The sequence below is a fragment of the Ochotona princeps genome, chromosome X, assembly GCF_030435755.1.
Source record: "Ochotona princeps isolate mOchPri1 chromosome X, mOchPri1.hap1, whole genome shotgun sequence".
Lineage (NCBI taxonomy): Eukaryota > Metazoa > Chordata > Mammalia > Lagomorpha > Ochotonidae > Ochotona > Ochotona princeps.
The window spans coordinates 14808-36841 of NC_080865.1; the positions used below are offsets into that span (position 1 = coordinate 14808).

Below are 22034 nucleotides of genomic sequence, written 5' to 3' on the forward strand. Positions count from 1 at the left end.
TGCTTCCACCCCAAGCGTCTCCCCACGCTTCGCCTCGGCCGTCATGTTGGTTCAACTTGCGCGTCACGAGTTCGAGGCTTGGCAGAGGCCCCGTGTGATTTTCAACTGTCCCGGATTGAGACATCCGTGGGTGACCCGGAACAAATAGGCAGCTCTGTGCCACACGGCCTGGGCAGGAAGTCGTTGCCAGTTTTCTCCACACCCCAGACTTGGCCTCAGAGTTGCAAAAGCGCCGGATTCACTCTTAGCCTAGAGATCTCGTTTCTCACAACATCACGCTGTTCCAGGCAACACAGACAGGGAGCCACGGGGTCAGCCAGCTCCGCCCACCCCGTCTGGTGAAGATTTTTAAAGATTTATTCATTTTATTACAAAGTCAGACGCACCGAGAGGAGGAGAGACAGAGAGGAAGTGGAGCTGCCGGGATTCGAACCAGCGGCCACATGGGATCAAGGCGCTGCCGAGCCCTATTATTATTATGAATATTATTTTAATATTCATTTATGCATTAATTACATGATATTACATGCTATTACTATTATTTTTTAAACATATTTATTTGGCTGTGTTACGTAATACAATGTAATTAATGAATTAAAAACAATAAATAAATTAAAGAAAAAAAAGATTTATTTTATTTTTATGACAAAGTCGGACACACCGAGAGGAGGAGAGACAGAGAGGAAGTGGAGCTGCCGGGATTCGAACCGGCGGCCACATGGGATCGAGGCGAGGACCTCAGCCACCGGGCCACGCCGCCGGGCCCTATTATTATTAGTTTTATTATTATTCATGAGCCCTATTATTATTACTAATATTCATTTATTCATTAATTACATTGTATTACATGATATTATAATTATTTTTTAAAGATTTATTTATTTGGCTGTGTCACATAATAGCATGTCATGAATCAATTAAAGATATTAAATACATTTTAAAAGTTTATTTTTGTCACAAAGTCAGATCTACCGAGAGGAGGAGCCGGGATTCGAACCGGCGGCCACATGGGATCCCGGGGCGTTCAAGGCGAGGACTTCAGCCGCCGGGCCGAAACAAGTGTTTTTCAGTTACAACTCATTTCTTTCGCTGCACCTTGAGATCTGTTACTGTTTATTCCTCCCCCCCCAGAAAAATCAGATAAATATGACGCCCGCGACATCGAACGACTGCAGCAAGATGACCCCTGGGTTGAAAGCTACCTGCTGTGGAGACACAACGTCGTGGAGGAGACGCTCAAGATGCTCGACGAGAGTTTCCAGTGGCGCAAGGAGATGTGCGTCCACGGTAAGTGGCTCAACTTAACCCTGAAGGCGGCTACTTTAATTTCTTTCCATTTCTGAGTCCGATACTGGTTGGAAATTTGCATTTCTAACGCCAGTTGCAAATGTTCCTCTAATTTCTTTCCAACAAGTCACTCCTCCGCAACGTTGACTCTCACCCTGTGAGTTTGATCTTTCAGGACCCCAACGGCCGTCACTGACGAAAGCTGATCCTTTTCTAGATCTTACCGAGTCGTCCATCCCTCGATGGCTACTGGAAATGGGCGGAATTTATCTCCACGGTTACGACAGAGAGGGCAACAAGCTGTGTAAGTCGATCGCCGAGAGCTGACACGTACGTGTCTCTGGACACTCACCGACAGTCACTCGGTGAACCTTTGTCGTAAAGATAAATAAATCTTAAAAAAATAATAATAATACCATGTCATACCATGTAATGAATAAATGAAGATTAATATTAAAAATAAATGAATATTAAAATAATAATAATAATAATAATAATAATAGGGCCCGGTGGCTGAGGTCCTCGCCTTGATCCCATGTGGCCGCCGGTTCGAATCCCGGCAGCTCCACTTCCTCTCTGTCTCTCCTCCTCTCGGTGTGTCTGGCGATATTCCCAAATCTAAAACAAATCCAGAATCGGGAGCATCTGCGGTCCCGTGCCTTCCCGGTAAGGGATGTTTAACCTCTGCCCCGTCACCCCGGGAACCTTCCCAGGTCACAGACAACGGCACGATGACTTTTATCAAGTATTCTTGATTCTGCATTTTCTTGCTCCCCTTAACTTACAACCCAAGTATTCTTTTTTTTCTTTTAAAGATTTATTTTATTTTTATTACAAAGTCAGATATACTGAGAGGAACAGAGACAGAGAGGAAGTGGAGCTGCCAGGATTAGAACCAGCGGCCACATGGGATCAAGGCGAGGACCTCAGCCGCCGGGCCACGCTGCTGAGCCGTATTATTATTATTATTATTATTTTAATATTTATTTTTAAGATTAATATTCATTTATTCATTACATGGTATTACATGATATTATTATTATTTTTTTAAGATTTATTTATTTTTATGACAAAGTCAGATATAGTGAGAGGAGGAGCCGGGATTCGAACCGGTGGCCACATGGGATCAAGGCGAGGAAAATTATATATATATATAGTATATGAATAATTAGGAAAATTATATTACTCAAATAGGAAAATTATATATATATATAGTATATGAATAATTAGGAAAATTATATATATGTATAGTATATGAATAATTAGGAAAATTATATATATATATACACATACTGATGAATAATATTGTAATGCCGCGAACCTGACTCTCATTCTCGATCTCTCCGCCCTCAGTCTGGATCCGAGTGAAATACCACGTGAAAGACCAGAAAACCATCCTGGACAAGAAGAAGCTCATCGCGTTCTGGTTGGAACGTTACGCCAGGCGCGAGAACGGGAAGCCCGTGACGGTGATGTTCGACCTCTCGGACACTGGACTGAACAGCATAGTGAGTGTTTTTCTTTTGAGAATTTTTAATTAATTTTAATGAAGATTTTCTTTCCCTCTCGGGTTGAGTGACGTCAGACGCGGACTAAAACCTCACGACATTGTTGGAGATTAATTAATATTAATTAATATTTTCTTTGTTGGAGATTAATTTATTTTTAATTGAGATTTTCTTTCCCTCTCGGGTTGAGTGACGTCAGACGCGGACTAATTAAAAAAAAAAAATTAGGTAAAACCTACTCGCCTTTAAATTTGGGTTCCTGGGTCTTTGTCACGTTAATGCTAATTACCGTCAGCTAATTACCGTCAGCTAATTACCGTCAGCTAATTACCGTCAGCTAATGAGATTCGCAGAGCCACGTTCTCGAAAGTCTGTTTGCCGAAGCATCTTAAAAAACCTAGTCTTGTATTCACATTCTTTTTCTTTTTTAATTTTTCTCAAAATAGGATTTAATATTTAATATGCATATTTAGTGCCATTGAACATAGGGAAGTTACATTCAAGCACGCATTAATTAAAATGCTATTTCTTTGCTTACGACTGAAAATGACTCTAATATAATGGAAAATTAGAAAAAAAAAATATATATATATATAATATATAAATGTTTAAAAATTTTATCATCAAATTTTTATAATCAAAATCAACTTTATCCGAAATGCTGTGCCTGAGAGCGTAGATATCACTAAGGACGGACTGGAAGGAAACGTCGTTCGGAGCTCCTCTTCGGGAAGACGTGTTCTACAAGAAGCTCCGGAAAGTTCTCCGAGAATGCGGAACAAAGATATTTTATTGTGGACTGGAGGTTATAATTAACACTTAAAATAACTAAGGACGGCCATGTATGGTTTTTTTTTTTTCCGTTGTTGTTATGCATAACATCATATCATCTTTTTTATAAAGATTTATTTATCTGGCTGTGTCACATCATACGATGTGATTAAGGAATTAAAAATAATAAATCAATTTAAAAAAAAAGATTTATTTGGATGACAAAGTCAGACGCACCGAGAGGAGGAGAGACAGAGAGGAAGTGGAGCTGCCGGGATTCGAACCGGCGGCCGTATGGGATCGAGGCGCTGCCGAGCCCTATTATTATTATTATTATTTTAATATTCATTGATTTTTAAGATTAATATTCATTTATTCATTACATGATATTATTACTATTTTTTTAAGATTTATTTTATTTTTATTACAAAGTCAGATATACTGAGAGGAGGAGAGACAGAGAGGAAGTGGAGCTGCCGGGATTAGAACCAGCAGCCATATGGGATCAAGGCACTGCCGTGCCCTATTATTAATATTAATTTTGCTATTAACATTAATATTAATATTCATGAGCCCTATTATCATTATTTTTAATATTCATTTATTCATTAATTACATGGTATTAGATGATATTGTTTTTTAAAGATTTATTTATCTGGCTGTGTCACATAATACAATGTAATTAATGACTTAAAAATAATAAATTAATTTTAAAAATTTATTTTTATTTTAATATTCATTTATTCGTTAGTTCCATGGTATTACATGCTGTTATTATTATTTTTTAAAGATTTATTATTTATTTTGATGACAAAGTCAGACACACCGAGAGGAGGAGAGACAGAGAGGAACTGGAGCCTCCGGGATTCGAACCGGCGGCCCTATGGGATCAAGGCGAGCCACTAGGCCACGCCGCCAGGCCCTATTATTATTATTATTATTTTAATATTCATTGATTTTTAAGATTAATATTCATTTATTCATTACATGATATTATTATTATTTTTTTAAGATTTCTTTATTTTTATTACAAAGTCAGATCTACTGAGAGGAGGAGAGACAGAGAGGAAGTGGAGCTGCCGGGATTCGAACCGGCGGCCACATGGGATCGAGGCGAGGACCTCAGCCACTAGGCCACACTGCTGGGCCCTATTATTATTATTATTTTAATATTCATTTATTTTTAATATTAATATTCATTTATTTTTAATATTAATATTCATTTATTCATTACATGGTATTACATGATATTATTACTATTTTTTTAAGATTTATTTATTGTGATGACAAAGTCAGATCTACTGAGAGGAGGAGCCGGGATTCGAACCGGCGGCCCCGTGGGATCGAGGCGAGGCCCTCAGCCACCGGGCCACGCCAAACTGCACACCCGTCTACACCGGCGTCCGGGCTATCGAACCCGGCCCGTCTCAAACATCCTGTCTTCCCTTTCAGGACATGGACTTCGTGCGTTTCATCGTCAACTGCTTTAAGGTTTATTACCCCAGATACCTGTGTAAGTAACTCAGTGCTTTTATCGAAATATTACGTATGCAAATCGTATGCAGATCGTATGCAGATCGCATGCAAATCGCATGCAAATCGTATGCAAGGAAACGAGTTTAAATTCTCAACTGTGTAATATTTGTGACCTCGTGTAAAATACACACACACACATCCCTAAAAACCCATTTATTCCCAAGCTTGTCTTATTTCTCCTAATATTCTGGGCGTTCGTCACAAATAATATTTTTTTCATCACGGGGCTTCCTGCCTGGACGCGACCTTGGTGCGTGAACTAGACCGTTGTTGAACAGTTATTATTGACAAAAATCTAGATATTTACATATATATATATGTTTTTAAATATTTATATTTATATATTTATATATTTGCATTCATATATCTACATTCATACATTTATATTCATATATTCATATTTATATATTCATTCATATTAATCTATTATATTTATATATTCACACATTCATATACTTTTTACATTTATATTCATTTATTCATATTTATATATTCATATACATTTTCATATTCATATATTTATATTTAAATATTTATATATTCATATATTTTTATGTTTAGATATTTATAGATTTGTATATTTATATTTATATATTTATATATCTACATCTATATATTCATATATTTATATTTATATATTCATACATATTTATAAATTCATATATATTTATGTATTCATATATTCATATTTATATTTTCATATATTTATATTTATATATTCATATATATTTATATATTTATATATTCGTGTATTCATATATTTATATTTATATGTTTATATATTTATATATTCATATATTTATATTTTATATTTATGTGTTCATATATTAATATTTATATATTCATATACTTGTATATTTATATATTTATATATACTTATATTTATATATTTATATTTATATATTTATATGTTCATATTTATATATATTTATATTTATATATTTATATATATATGTTTATATATTTATATTTTTATATACATTTATATTTATACACTTATATTTATATATTTGTATATATCTATATACTTATATATATATATATTTATATCCGGACGATTATTCAGCTAAAGATAATATGTGCGTCCGGCTGCGTCATGTGACTTTGCAGGCACCGACGCGTCAGTCTCTTGAATTGATCGGGCCCTCCGGGTCGGTCCTGAAATGCAGATTTCGAGGTTGTTGACGGTGCCGTTTCACCTAAACCGCATTCCGCGACTTTTCTCTTTTCACCCCGCAGCGAAAATCGTCATCTTCGACATGCCTTGGATAATGAACGGTGAGTACGTTCCCGTTCGCTTCCCAAAAACGTCTTAAAACAAAACGTCGCACTTCGTTTCTTTTCCTTTGCCCGTGAAACCGTATTTCTCAGTCTATTTTTCAAGACGTATCGATTTTCATGAGAAAGGCAGACTTAGAGAAGGAGGGACAGAGAGGAAGACCTTTCGACCGCTGATTCGCCCCGCAAACGGCCGCTACGGCTGCGGCGGAGCCGATCCGAAGCCAGGAGCCAGGAGCCTCTTCCGGGTCCCCCACGCGGGCGCAGGGTCCCAAGGACTTGGTCCATCCCCGACTGCTCCCCCGGGCCACAGGCAGCGAGTTGTACGGGAAGCGGAGCAGCCGGGATTCGAACCAGCGGCCCTGTGGGATCAAGGCGAGCCACTAGGCCACGCCGCCGGGCCCTGTTATTATTATTATTATTATTATTCATTTATTCATTAATTACATTGTATTACACGCTATTATTATTATTTTTTAAAGATATTTATTTGGCTGTGTCACGTAATACAATGTAATTAATGAATTAAAAATAATAAATAAATTAAAGAAAAAAAAGATTTATTTATTTTCATTACAAAGTCAGATCCACCGAGAGGAGGAGAGGCAGAGAGGAAGTGGAGCTGCCGGGATTCGAACCAGCGGCCCTATGGTATCAAGTGCTGCCGAGCCCTATTGTTATTATTATTATTATTATTATTATTAGTATTTTAATATTCATTTATTCATTAATTGCATGGTATTACATGGTATTATTATTAATTTATTAAAGATTTATTTTATTTTGATGACAAAGTCAGACACACCGACAGGCGGAGAGACAGAGAGGAAGTGGAGCTGCCGGGATTCGAACCAGCGGCCCTGTGGGATCAAGGCGAGCCACTAGGCCACGCCGCCGGGCCCTATTATTATTATTATTATTATTTTTAATATTCATTGATTTTTAATATTAATATTCATTTATTCATTAATTACATGGTATTACATGATATTATTTTTTTTTTAAAGATTTATTTATTTTGATGACAGAGAGGAAGTGGAGCCGCCGGGATTCGAACCGGCGGCCCCGTGGGATTTTTGTCCTGTTTCGTTTTTTCTCCTCAGCCGCTTTCAGGATCGTGAAAACTTGGCTCGGTCCGGAGGCTGTGAGTCTGTTGAAGTTCACGAGCAAAAGCGAGGTCCAGGACTACGTCGGCGTCGAGTACCTGCCTCCTCACATGGGCGGGACCGTAAGTAGAGGCCGTGAATCGAAGGCTGCTTTGAAAACCGGGCTGGGCGGGGGCGGACGAGGCCGCGCTCACGTCCCGCGGAAAACGGACGCTTCCGGGCGGGGCGTGCGGAAACGAGGCTTCGGGAAAATGTCGCCCACGCCTTGCCCTGCCCCTGCGCCTCCCGTCATCGGAGTTTCCTTCGTGACTTTCCGGAGACGTGGATTGTAAAGATAAGCAGATAATATAAATATGATAACATGATAATATAAATATAATCTATGTATTATGTAACATATAATAATACATTATATATATAATATAATATAATATAATGTAATAATGTATAATAATTATAATATATAATATATAATATAATATATAATAACATAATAATATAAATATAGTAACATGATAATATAAATATAATATATGTATTATGTAATATATAATAATACATTATATATATAATATAATATAATATAATATAATAATGTATAATAATTATAATATATAATATATAATATAATATATAATAACATAATAATATAAATATAATATATGTATTATGTAATATATAATAAATAATATAATATATATTATATATTATATTATATATAATAATTATAATATATAATATATAGTATATAATATATAATAACATAATAATCTAAATATATATTATGTAATATATAATAATATATTATATATTATATAATATATATATTACATATAATAATATATAATAATTATAATATATAATATAATATATATTATAATATAATATAATAATATAAATCTAATATATAATAATATAATAACATAATAATATAAATATAATAACATAATAATATAAATATAATATATGTATTATGTAATATATAATAATAGATTATATATTATATAATATAATATATATTATATATAATAATATATAATAATCATAATATATAATATAATATAATATATATTATATATTATATAATAATATAATGTAAATATAATATATAATACAATATCTAATAATATATAATAATTATAATATATAATATATAATATAATATGTTGTATGTATTATATTTTATAATAACATAATATAAAAATAATATATAATATAATATATAATAATACATATAATATATATAATATATAATATAATAATAATACATAATAATAATATATATAAGATATATCATATAATATATAATATATGAGAATTATAATATATGATATATAATATATGATATATAATGATATATATCATATATATTATATAATATGTAATAATATATATAATATATGTGACATATAATATATAATATAATAATAATGCATTATATAATATATAATAATATATTATATATAATAATCTATAATAATAATACATGATAATAATATATAATATATAATATATAATAATATAATAATATAAATACAATAATATAATTCTTCCTTCCGCTTACCACCGGAAAACAGCTTGTGTGTTTGTACAACCTCGTGCATTCCGGGATCCTTTCTCTTGGAAATCATTCCGAGTCCGTGTATGGCAAACTCGCCTGTTTGTGGCTGCGTAGTATTCCAAGGTCTAGACGTGGATCGGAAGCTCTTGAATTCGTTCGATGCAACTTTGTCCTGCTTCCGACTGCTTTTTGAAAATATTCTTTTTTTTTCTGAAATTATTTATTATTTTTACTTCATTAATTACATTTTTTTGAAAATATTTTTCTTTTTTTTTCTGAAATTATTTATTACATTTTTTTTGAAAATATTTTTTTTTTCTGAAATTATTATTTTTACTTCATTAATGACATTTTTTTGAAAATATTTTTCTTTTCTTTCTGAAATTATTTATTATTACATATTTTTTGAAAATATTTTTCTTTTTTTTTCTGAGATTATTTATTATTACATTTTTTTTGAAAATATTTTTCTTTTTTTTTCTGAAATTATTTATTATTACATTTTTTTGAAAATATTTTTCTTTTTTTTTCTGAAATTATTTATTATTACATTTTTGAAAATATTTTTCTTTTTTTTTCTGAAATTATTTATTATTTTTACTTCATTAATTACATTTTTTTTGAAAATATTTTTCTTTTTTTTCTGAAATTATTTATTATTTTTACTTCATTAATTACATTTTTTTGAAAATATTTTTCTTTTTTTTTCTGAAATTATTTATTACATTTTTTTTGAAAATTTTTTTTTTCTGAAATTATTATTTTTACTTCATAAAATATTTTTCTTTCTGAAATTATTCATTATTGTTACTTCCTTAACGACATCTACGTTTTCTTCGCCGGACGGACGGCTCGCCGCGCCCTCACGGCCCGTCTCTCCTGTAGGATCCTTTCAGGTACAGCTATCCCCCGCTGGTGGACGATGACTTCCAGACCCCGTTGTGCGAGAACGGGCCCGTCACCAGCGAGGACGAGACTTCCAGTAGAGACGACACGGAGAGCGACGGCAAAGACACCCCGGAAACCACTGTTCACGAGGAACAAACAACCCTTCTGAAGAAGGTAACTTTGGACAGACGGACGGATACAAAGTCATTTTCATAAACAAGGACAGACGGACGGATACAAAGTCATTTTTATAAACAAGGACAGAGGGACGGATACAAAGTCATTTTTATAAACAAGGACAGAGGGACGGATACAAAGTCATTTTTATAAACAAGGACAGAGGGACGGATACAATTATTTTCATAAATAAGGACAGAGGGACGGATACAAAGTCATTTTTATAAACAAGGACAGACGGACGGATACAAAGTCATTTTTATAAACAAGGACAGACGGACGGATATAAAGTCATTTTCATAAACAAGGACAGACGGACGGATACAAAGTCATTTTTATAAACAAGGACAGACGGACGGATACAATTATTTTTATAAACAAGGACAGAGGGACGGATACAAACTCATTTTCATAAATAAGGACAGAGGGACGGATACAATTATTTTTATAAACAAGGACAGACGGACGGATACAATTATTTTTATAAATAAGGACAGACGGACGGATACAATTATTTTCATAAATAAGGACAGAGGGACGGATACAAAGTCATTTTCATAAACAAGGACAGACGGACGGATACAATTATTTTTATAAACAAGGACAGACGGACGGATACAATTATTTTTATAAATAAGGACAGACGGACGGATACAATTATTTTTATAAATAAGGACAGACGGACGGATACAATTATTTTTATAAATAAGGACAGACGGACGGATACAATTATTTTCATAAATAAGGACAGAGGGACGGATACAAAGTCATTTTCATAAACAAGGACAGACGGACGGATACAATTATTTTTATAAACAAGGACAGACGGACGGATACAATTATTTTTATAAATAAGGACAGACGGACGGATACAATTATTTTTATAAATAAGGACAGACGGACGGATACAATTATTTTTATAAATAAGGACAGACAGACGGATACAATGTTATTTTTATAAATAAGGACGGACGGATACAATTATTTTTATAAACAAGGACAGACGGACGGATACAATTATTTTTATAAACAAGGACAGAGGGACGGATATAAAGTCATTTTTATAAACAAGGATCACTGCAAAAGCAGCATTTCCGTATCCCTCCCCTCTTCCTTTCCCGCGACTTAGGCTAAGCCGTCGGAACCTCCTCCCAAAGCAGAAGAAAACGAGAAAGGCGACGCGAAGGTGAAATCTTTCAAGAAACCCTCGAGTGTCTTCAAAGGGCCTTTGCTGCATATCAGGTAATCCCGGGCCGGACATTTGTGGCTTTTCTCGATCCTCTCGAGGGAGCTGCAAGTTTAGAAAACTCTAGACTGGTCACAGAAACCTCGTATATTCATCAAAAAAAATGCACTCGTGTATTCCCACAAATCTGCATAATTGCATGATTTCCGCATCTTCCTGCCGCACAACTTCAAGAATGTCACAAAAATGCGCCACCGAAGTGGGCGTGTGTCGGTTTCACCTCCTAAAAGGTGAATGTGACCCCGAAAAAAAAATAAGTTTCGGAGTAAAGCCTGAATTCAGGCTGCGGAAATTGCGGTCGCTCGTCGACGCCCCGCGTTGGACGTTTTAAAACATCATTATGGAAAGACGTCTTTCCCGCCGCCGATGCTTTCGCTTGGGGAAACGCGTTTGGCCTTGAGTTACTCTGCGCCACAAAGTTTGTAGAAAATTGAATCAAATCACGCATTGAATGTCAGCGCAAAGAAAATTTTTTTTGAAACCCAGGTGTAGTTTTTTTTTTTTTTTTAATATGTATTTTTGGTGGACTTTTTCAAAGACCCCCTCGTACAACCAAACATTAAAAACATCTATTCTGAGATTTCCTGATTAGCAACATTAAATTTAAGTAAGCTATTGTTGAGTTACTGGGTTGTTTTTAAGATTTATTTTTATTTTTATTGGAAAGTGGTTTATTTTTATTACAATTTTTTATTACAAAGTCAGATATACAGAGAGGAGGAGAGACAGAGAGGAAGATCTTCCGTCCGATGATTCACTCCCCAAGTGAGCCGCAACGGCCGATGCGCGCCGATCTGAAGCCAGGAGCCAGGAGCCTCTTCCGGGTCTCCCACACAGGTGCAGGGTCCCAAGGCATTGGGCCGTCCTCGACTGCTTTCCCAGGCCACAAGCAGGGAGCTGGATGGGAAGTGGAGCTGCCGGGACTAGAACCGGCGCCCATATGGGATCCCGGGGCATTCATGAAAACCATAGGACTTGTTCAATGGCAGACACTGAATCCATAGCACCAAAATGTAAAATCCCATTTTATCGTTGTTGTCGTTTTGTGTCGTCCTTCCGGTAAAAATCTCTTTACCCAAATGAGCACACAATATCAGCCAGGCATTTTTGTCGGAGGTTACAAGGACGTTGTCGTGGACTGTGCGTCATACGGAGTCTCTGTGTTTTTGTGATCGCGTAGCCCGGCTGAAGAGCTGCATTTTGGAAGTATGGAGTCTGGAGAGAAGAAAACCCTGATAGTGCTGACAAATGTAACGAAGAATATAGTGGCCTTTAAGGTAAGCATCTGCAAGACAAAATAAGCAAGTTATTTGTAAAAATGTAACGTGGTAACTGTTCTAGACACAGTCTAACTGAAACATGGACGACTGTTAAATGTGCGTGGTGTTTTGATTTCTACTCTTGGGCCTGTTACACTGTCTTCTCTCTCTAGGAAAGATGTATTTATTTGAAAGACTTACAGGTGGAAAGGGAGAGAAATAGCAAGGCTCCATCTGAACATCTTCAAATTCTATATTTACTTTTTATTTTATTTTATTTTATTTTATTTTATTTTATTATTTTATTTTATTTTTTCCGTATTTGCAACGCAGAGAGACGCACAGACACAGAGCCTCCCTCGGCTTGCTCGCACGCCACATGCTCACGACAGCCAAGGCTCCACAATCCCGACACAGGAGCCAGAAACGCAGCTGGGTCTCCCCCGGGGCCGGCAGTCGCTCACGTACTTGCGTCACGTGCCGTACGTCACGTCGTGGGACGCAGGCATCCCAAGCAGCATCTTAGCCACTGCCTGCCCTGTCTGCCTCAGTCTTAAAAGTGTAATAATAATAATAATAATGGGCTCGGGTCCGAACAACCCCCGGGATTTAGGATCTGCTTAAAATCAAACCCCCAAGAAGAATCGTTCTTGGCAGAATATTCCGGAGTGTAATTAATATTGGATCTGACCTGATCCTGAGCAGGAAGTAGCACAGAATTGAATGTTGCAAAGCTCAATTTGCAGCAAAGCTCGTACTTCCCAAATGGCCTCAGTGGCCAGAGCTGAGCCGATCTGAAGCCAGGAGCCAGGAGCCTCTTCAGGGTCTCCCACGCGGGTTCATGGTCCCAAGGCTTTGAGACGTCGTTGAGTGCTTTCCGAGACCACAGGCAGGACTGAAAGTGGAGCAGCCGGGACGAGAACCATTGCCCATTCGGGATGCCAGCGGTTGAAGGAGAAGGATTCACCGACTGAGCCGTTACACCAGCCTCGCGTGATTTGCGTATATGTGCGTGAATCTACATCATCAAATGGGCAGAGCAATATTTCTCGAATGAATGAAGATTTTTCCTCAACAGGAAGGCGAAGTAACTTAGGAACACCTTTTTCTATAGGTTGAGATGCTTCTGTCCCCTTGGGAGGGGAAGAAAAAAAAATCCATTCTGTGCATAAGCAGCAAAGCTGCTTCGTAAACTCTCGGATCATTCATTATCCGTTTCTGGATTTGGTTTGTTTCCAAGTCGTTGTTAAGCCGGAAACATGGAGGTTATGCTGTGAACTCTGTGTTTGTAAAACAGGTGAGAACAACTGCTCCAGAAAAATACCGGGTCAAGCCAAGCAACAGCAGCTGTGACCCCGGGGCGTCTGTGGATATAATCGTGTCTCCCCACGGGGGTGAGTTGTTAACATGGTGACCTCAGCGGGTGCGGTGGGGCGGGGCTCGTTACTGTCACATAATGCAAAATAATTAACAATAAATTAAAAAAAAAAACTTGCATTGTTAGAACTTAGTTTTTCCTTAAGGCAAAATAATTAACAATAAAAAAACAAAAAAAAAAACTTGCATTGTTAGAACTTAGTTTTTCCTTAAGGCAAAATAATTAACAATAAAAAAACCAAAAAAAAACTTGCATTGTTAGAACTTAGTTTTTCCTTAAGGCAAAATAATTAACAATAAAAAAACAAAAAAAAAAACTTGCATTGTTAGAACTTAGTTTTTCTTTAAGGCAAAATAATTAACAATAAAAAAACAACAAAAAAAACTTGCATTGTTAGAACTTAGTTTTTCTTTAAGGCAAAATAATTAACAATAAAAAAACAAAAAAAAAAACTTGCATTGTTAGAACTTAGTTTTTCTTTAAGGCAAAATAATTAACAATAAAAAAACAACAAAAAAAACTTGCATTGTTAGAACTTAGTTTTTCCTTAAGGCAAAATAATTAACAATAAAAAAACAAAAAAAAAAACTTGCATTGTTAGAACTTAGTTTTTCCTTAAGGCAAAATAATTAACAATAAAAAAACAAAAAAAAAAACTTGCATTGTTAGAACTTAGTTTTTCTTTAAGACAAAAAAAAAACTTGCATTGTTAGAACTTAGTTTTTCTTTAAGGCAAAATAATTAACAATAAAAAAACAACAAAAAAACTTGCATTGTTAGAACTTAGTTTTTCTTTAAGGCAAAATAATTAACAATAAAAAAAAAAACAAAAAAAACTTGCATTGTTAGAACTTAGTTTTTCTTTAAGGCAAAATAATTAACAATAAAAAAACAACAAAAAAAACTTGCATTGTTAGAACTTAGTTTTTCTTTAAGGTGGTTTCATTTCCTTCTTTTTTCTTCAGCGACGTCAGGTGGCTAAGTTATATCCTTTTCGGAACACAGGTCTCACCGTCTCTGCCCAAGACCGCTTCCTGATAATGGCCGCGGAAATGGAGCAGTCGTGCGGCACGGGGCAGACCGAATTGACGCAGTTCTGGAAGCAAGTCCCTCGAAACAAAGTGATGGAACACAGGTAAGCTTTACCGGAGGGAGAAGCAGGCCTCCACAGCCAGTCAGCATCCCTTCCTCCCGGGATCCCATGTGGGCGCCGGTTCTAATCCTGGCGGCTCCACTTCCCATCCAGCTCCCTGCTTGTGGCCTGGGAAAGCAGTCGAGGTGGGCCCCTGCACCCGTGTGGGAGACCCGGAAGAGGCTCCTGGCTCCTGGCTTTGGATCGGCGTAGCACCGGCCATTGCGGTCACTTGGGGAGTGAATCAACAGACAGAGGATCTTCCTCTCTGTCTCTCCTCCTCTCTGTATATCTGACTTTGTAATGAAAAATAAAACAAATATTTAAAAACAAAACAAATAAATAAATAAAAACAAATAAATCTTTAAAAAATAATAATCATATCATCTAATACCATGTAATTAATGAATAAATGAATATTAAAAATAATATTAATAATAATAACAGGGCCCGGCGGCGTGGTCTAGCGGCTAAAAGTCCTCGCCTTGAAAGCCCCGGGATCCCATATGGGCGCCGGTTCTAATCCCGGCAGCTCCACTTCCCATCCAGCTCCCTGCTTGTGGCCTGGGGAAGCAGTCGAGGACGGCCCAGTGCATTGGGACCCTGCACCCGCGTGGGAGACCCGGAAGAGGCTCCTGGCTCCTGGTTTCAGATCAGCGCAGCAACGGCCGTTGCGATCACTTGGGGAGTGAATTAGTGGATGGAAGATCTTCCTCTCTGTACATCTGCCTTAAAAAAAACAAAAAACGTCTAATCACACAAAAATATGCCTGACAAAAGAGGTGGAAAAGCTATAGGCATCCCTATATATGTGCCTGGAGAAGGCACAGAGAAGAGAAAGCACGGCGAAGGCTGTGTTGTGTTGCCTTTTACCCGGTGTTTCGAGCTCTCGTGGTTTTTCTCCCCTCATTGGAATTGTGGTTTATTGATGCAGTGCCGGATTTCCTCCCCAGAGGAACATTTCTCGATGTCTAGAAACACTTTCGGTTGTCAAAACTAGGGTTGGGTGCTCTGGACGTCTCGTGGCGGTGGGAGGAACCTAAGGGTCAGCTCGGAGTGGCACCGGGTGCGGGTAGCATGGTGCCAGGTGCTTAGAAGACAGCTGTGATTTCAGTTTTCCCGGCCAGAGAGGAGGTAAGATAGACCTCGCCTGGAGGAACAGTCTGCAGCCAAATGGAGAAAGGACATTGAAGCAGAGTTAGGAGGACCAGCAAGCGAACTCTGCAGCGACTGCCGTCCAAGCGCAGCCAAGAGGATGCTTTTCAAAAGACAACGTGACAAGTGCTGCCAAAGATGCTGATCTAGGAGCATGCGGTGTGGACGGGGTGCATGGTGAGGCCACCACCGATGGCCGTACAGAAAACACTTCCAGGTACCCACGAGCTGCAGTGGACAGAGCGGTCACCTGGCGTTCCTGTTCCTGACAAGACTGAGTTGGGGCAGAACTGGAGAGAGGGTCGGCCTTAGTGGGAGGGCAGAGGCCATGCGGATGGAGATGTGGCTCGATGCGTTCCACCAGTCCCTTGACGGGAGCGCCTGGTTTGTCGTCGTTCGTCTGGCTGCGTTTTGCTGATGCAAGGCACGGCAGTGGGGATACAGTGGAGGTTTCCGCCGCTGATGTCAAAAGTGTTAGAGCTTCACTTGCAGTCCTTCTGAAACGGTCCCGGAGAATGAGGGTTTTCTTCTGGTTTGTTGCCCGTGAGGTGCAGTGGTTTTCGTCTCACCAGTTCCTGGTGGTAGCTTCTCACTGGCTGTGATTCAGGGTTTGCCGTATTTTCTCCAAAAACACGGGGGAGCTTGGAAACTAGATACCAAGGCCCCAAGGACAGCAGCGTCTCCCATCTGGAAGGATGGTGGCCTTCAAGTCCTGAGATGTTTGAGCGGCTTCTGCTGAATTCCCCGTAAGAAAGCTGACTGGGGACTCCCTGTGTCCCTTTTTACACGAAAGAGCAACCAGTGTAGGACGAACACCCAGGAGCTGCCCCGCAGGCGGAGCAGGAGAGAGGCGTGAGGCTCCCTTCCCTCCACAGGCTGACTTGTGTATCTAACTCTGTCAGGAGATTGATTGAAACTGAAAGAGTGCATTTCTTTGGATTTCGTTCCCAGGTTAAGATGCCATACTGTTGAGAGCAGTAAACCAAACATGCCTACGTTAAAAGACAACGCTTTTAACGTGTCGGATAAAACCGGCGAAGACATCTACCTACAAGTAAGTGTGCTTTCTTCCTAGCGACAGTCCGTTACTGGTAAATGTAAATCAACCTTAGGTGGGCACATCTACTAACCTTGTAAACGTTTGGGTAAAAATCAGTAGCGAAGAATTTGGGGGTGTAGCCAAGTTTACTCTGACCTGAGTGAGTAAATGAGGAAGCCAGACCTATCCAGCTGCCAGACAAGCCCCATGCCTTGTCTCTGTAGCCCCAGCCTTTCAGAGTTCTGATATTCCTACTTGATAAATGACTGCTATATTGATACAAATTTTTCATTGCTTTTTTTTGCCTCTTCAGCTCAGCCGTTTACTAGAAAGCAATCGGAAGCTTGAAGACCGAGTTCAGCGTTGTATCTGGCTCCAGCAGCTGTTGCTTTCAGTAACAGTGCTCTTGCTTGCTGTTGTCATCTCTTTATTCTATTCGTTGCTCAGTTAAGGAAGTGGTGCCTGGTCGGAAACTTGGCTCCTTCTTCTGTGGGAAAAAGTAACAGACCCAAAACTTCACCACCAAGCTACTCAAAGTCTTGCACATCTGGGCTTCCTCAAAGCAAATACACAGCACCTAGAGGGATGCAACACGTACACGTTGGGAAAACGAACTGGTCAGGTAAAGAGGCTGGACAAGCAGATTCTCAGAGACTGTAACAGTTAGGAAAGTAAGTAAAGGCATATGCATTATGTAAATTAATGGTTTAAATCTAATTTATTGTTTTTGTTTTTTTTTCCTTTGGGTTGGGACACTTTTAAAGCGTAAGTCTTCTGTAAATACACTAGCTAAACTGAAAAGTGTAACATGCTTCGTTGCAGCCAAAATATATAATCTGCTTTTTTATGACACAATTATTACAGCTGAACCAACGTACTAGCTTTTCAATACTATGTATATAGAAGACCGTGTATATTGAAAAAGACATACAGAGTAATTTATGTAATCCTGACTTTGTAATTTTGAGAATTACTTCCAGACAATAATAGTCAATATTCTTTTGGAATGTAAACCTATTTAATGCCAAACCACATTAGCCTCGATTTCGCAGTGTGCGGGCCAGCGGGCCTCTTCGGGCACGTCAGCCTTTCTCTGGAACACCGTCAGGGCGGCCTTCGCACTGAGCGCGTGCAAGTGTCTTCCGATTCTGTCAGGAAAGTCTCCTCAGGCGGTGTCAGGTTGCAGTCCTTTCTACTGTCCAGCAGAGCTGGTCCCGGAGCCTCTGCCACGGGCTTCCGAGGGCCTGGCCTTCCGTTGTCCTGAGGGGCATTGCTGTGGGTTTGGATCATGGAGACATGGGTTCCCAAACTGAGGTATGAAGAATACTATAGGAGCTTCAGACATGACCTAGGAAATAAAACCTTAAAAGGACACTGCTGTGTGAGACCTTGTCTTAATGCGGGTATTCCGGGACAGGATTGAGGTCCTCCTTAAGGGCTGTGCACAGTGTCACCCTGGCTGTGTGTGCACAGCGGCTCCCCTTACACAGCACATCTCTGGCCTTAACATAATCTAATCTAATCCCAAAGTATTTGTGTGTGTTCCTCAGCAGATAAATGAGGATATAATTAGCCAAGATTGGTGATGTATTGTCCTAACGGTGTCCCTTTAATGTTTCCTTTGCAAAGTATGTTGACTTGCAGAAACATCCTTTGCTTACTGTCTGGTCACTTGAATTTAATAACATATCCTGTTGACGTTCATGTGTCTATTAAATGTGACTAAAGCAGAATTACCGAAAGTTAACTATCAGATCAAAGGCATCTGAGCTTTTGTACTTGTCTTGATTAATCATACATATTTACATTTGATTTTATTCTGTCTTCATTTGGTTTTATTTAATCATCTATGCAGGATTATTTGGACTGCTATATTCTACTTTTAATCATATTCACAACTACATTACCAAGGACTGACATTTGAACTTTAGTTCTTTGTTTTCACTTTGAAATGGAGATGGATAGATTTTTACATGAAAACATTAATGAACTATCATTAGCTTGATCTACAAGTAGTCTAAAAAACGCAATTGCTGGTAAACCTGGCGTCAGATTTCATAATAGCATAAGTTTTTATATCTTGCCACTAATTTTGACTGGATTTATTAGCACTTTATTGTACAATTACAAAAAAATATATTCCTAGAATTGTTGCCAGTGTAATTTCTCTAATGTTCTGGTGCTTTTCATATCTTTTCAGTATTTTATTACTATATTGGTATTTTCTTTGTACAAATTGATTAAAAGAACATGTTTTTCTATTTTAATATGTTTTAGAAAAAATAATTACATTTATGAAATAAATATCATCAGGAAAAAAACCTCTGGTCTCTAATTGATCCGCCTCCCTCCCAAATGGCTGCAACTTCTCCGTAACAATACACAGACCAGGACTGCTGCCTCTTCTATACTCAAGAGAAGCAGAGATGAGAAAAGAGGCCAAACTGGTTGATAAAATGGAGTCCAGTGATACTTCCCACCCTACCCTCCTGTCCACATTTTCCACACCCCTTTCATATGTACTTGTTTACTTTTAACATGTACAATGGGATGCATCCGTTGACTTTGCAATCACAGGTGGAATGCGCAGTCACTCTGCTTCTAAAGCTATGTTGTGAAATACAGGAAATTTGCTCTATTCTATAAGTTAAAATATTAAACAATTAACATTTAAAATGGAGAACTCACAAATACAAATTAAAACTTCTAAAGTAAATAATTTTTTTTTTTTTAAATGGAGCTTTAAAGCCAGGACATTAGCCTACCAGAGAACAATATACCAGCTTGGGACTGAACAGGTATGGCCTTCTTTCCCAAAGGACTCAACTTTGTAGCAGGTGAGTTCCAATGGGTCAGATCTCCAGCCAGGAATGCATTGATTTCCTTTAGCTCTTTCTTCCCTAAAATGTCACCACCAAGTGACAAGTTTCAACACCCAAATGGGAGCTCCCAGAAGTTTAGGGTGGCCCCTCTCTCTCTTCCTGGCTCAGAGGGACAGATTGTAAATCTTCCTAATTGTGCCAGCCAAGACAGTGGTGGTTAGGAACAAGTCCCCTCTCTACCACTTGGGAAAGTTAACCTCTCACAGCCCTTACCTCCGTAAGGAATCATTATAGCCCTGCTTCACAGGATCGGTTGTGAATCAGGGGAGATAGCATATTGGAAGCATCTATGGAGGTCGGCATCCACTGGGTCTTTCACCTCTGCTTCCTGATGATGTCCTTATGTTGAATCAAAATTACCTCCCCAGGCAGGTGTGAGGGTTCAGTGCACAGTTCAAGTCGCAGCTCCTCCAATTCCAACCCATAAGCCCAGGGCGTATGCCCATTTCACAGTCTACCCTTGACACTTGAGCAATTCTTCCATACTCCTTTGTCCTGAGCATGCTGGGAATACATAAGATGCGGACGCCAAGAGCCCAAAAAGTATTTTTTCTTTCCCAAGGTCAGAAGATTAATCAATTTCAGAGCCAAGTTGAGCTAGTCTCCCACATACAAAGCTTGTTGGTTCTAATTACACAGAGCTGCCTTGTCTGAGTTTATGTCAGCCTGTTGAATAGGTAGACATCTGACAGAATGAGAGGAAAAGAGAACAAAGATAAGTACTACAGGAGAAGGAGAGGTGCCGGGATAGCCATTTTAGATGCTTGGTTGCTAAGCAACAGACTTTACATGTTCGACATACAGGATATTGCTTACTTTGGATGTAGTATTTTGAGGTGCACCACATCAACATTTAAGAAGTCTGTTCATGGCTCTGGTAGACGGGCTTCCACCATAGGCAGTTCACAGCATGGTTGTTCTCTGGCAAGTCTCCTCTCCCGGGAAGGGCCCTATTCCCTTGAAGGACACACCTTAGTGAGGTCAGGCCCATCCAGGACAATCTCTCATTGGGAACTTCAATTCTGTCTACAAAACCCCTCGTCATCTAACACAACCTAACCAGGGGAGTGATGCCCCATGGTATTTATAAACTGCACCACCACATTCAAGAACGATTATACAAGAGACAGATGGGGTGGGAATTGCCAATTCATTCAATTCAGTTCCTAAAAATGGAGACCTGAACCAGCCTCTCCCAGTCTTACGACAGCTGCGAATTTGGATGTTCCATACCTCAAAGGCAACAAGTGCAAGACATGGGCACAACCAATGCTTATCCTAGTCGGTTCTCTCTAGATTCATAGCTTCCATTCACAAAAGTATAAAACTTTCACCAAACAACGTTGTTGAAGTATGCTCCCACTATGTTTCATATTCTGTCATAAAAACACCTCAGAGTCTCACAATGAATAAATTCAAGAGGAAAGGGGCACATCCGATAATTGTGTGCCTTTCTAAATGAAGCTCTAGTGAAAACAATGGGTTTTTAAAATTTCTCTTTGTCAGAATAATCTATTCACCTTAGTTAATGTGAAGTAATGGTCCTATATATAAGTATGCTCTGTGGAGGTAACTAAATGAAAAGATTAAAGTTGGCTGTTTTTAAAAGGAAAATATCCTATAATTATAAAGACTTACACAATGATTTCCAGTATCTACACTGTCCAATCCAATTTGAATCAATTTCCAGTGCCTTGAATTCTTCTATTTCAGTAAGTTCCCTGTATATTTTCAAATATGTATGTGCATAAACATGTCACTGATTTATTTTCATTTTAAAAATTTCTTGAATAAGTTTTGCAACTCAGATATGCATGTGTTTTTAGTATGT

The 22034-nt window shown here is 38.0% G+C and overlaps 1 protein-coding gene across 1 annotated transcript; it reads left to right on the top strand.

Moving 5' to 3' along the window:
• Positions 1 to 1226: 1226 nt before the first annotated feature.
• MOSPD2 (motile sperm domain containing 2) lies at positions 1227 to 18458 on the top strand. Its single transcript, XM_058658593.1, has 13 exons — positions 1227 to 1287; positions 1505 to 1591; positions 2641 to 2795; positions 5019 to 5079; positions 6342 to 6380; positions 7484 to 7608; positions 9933 to 10109; positions 11242 to 11354; positions 12539 to 12635; positions 13915 to 14011; positions 15001 to 15130; positions 17234 to 17336; positions 17635 to 18458. Exons 1-13 carry the CDS (start codon positions 1242 to 1244, stop codon positions 17770 to 17772), a joined length of 1368 nt encoding a protein of 455 aa, XP_058514576.1. The 5' UTR covers positions 1227 to 1241; the 3' UTR covers positions 17773 to 18458.
• Positions 18459 to 22034: the final 3576 nt, after the last annotated feature.

Coding starts and splice junctions, on each gene's coding strand:
- MOSPD2 (XM_058658593.1), top strand. CDS start 1,242: ATGCTCGACGAGAGTTTCCAGTGGCGCAAGGAGATGTGCGTCCACG. Junction 2,796..5,018: donor ACACTGGACTGAACAGCATA/GTGAGTGTTTTT, acceptor CTTCCCTTTCAG/GACATGGACTTCGTGCGTTT. Junction 14,012..15,000: donor AATCGTGTCTCCCCACGGGG/GTGAGTTGTTAA, acceptor TTCGGAACACAG/GTCTCACCGTCTCTGCCCAA.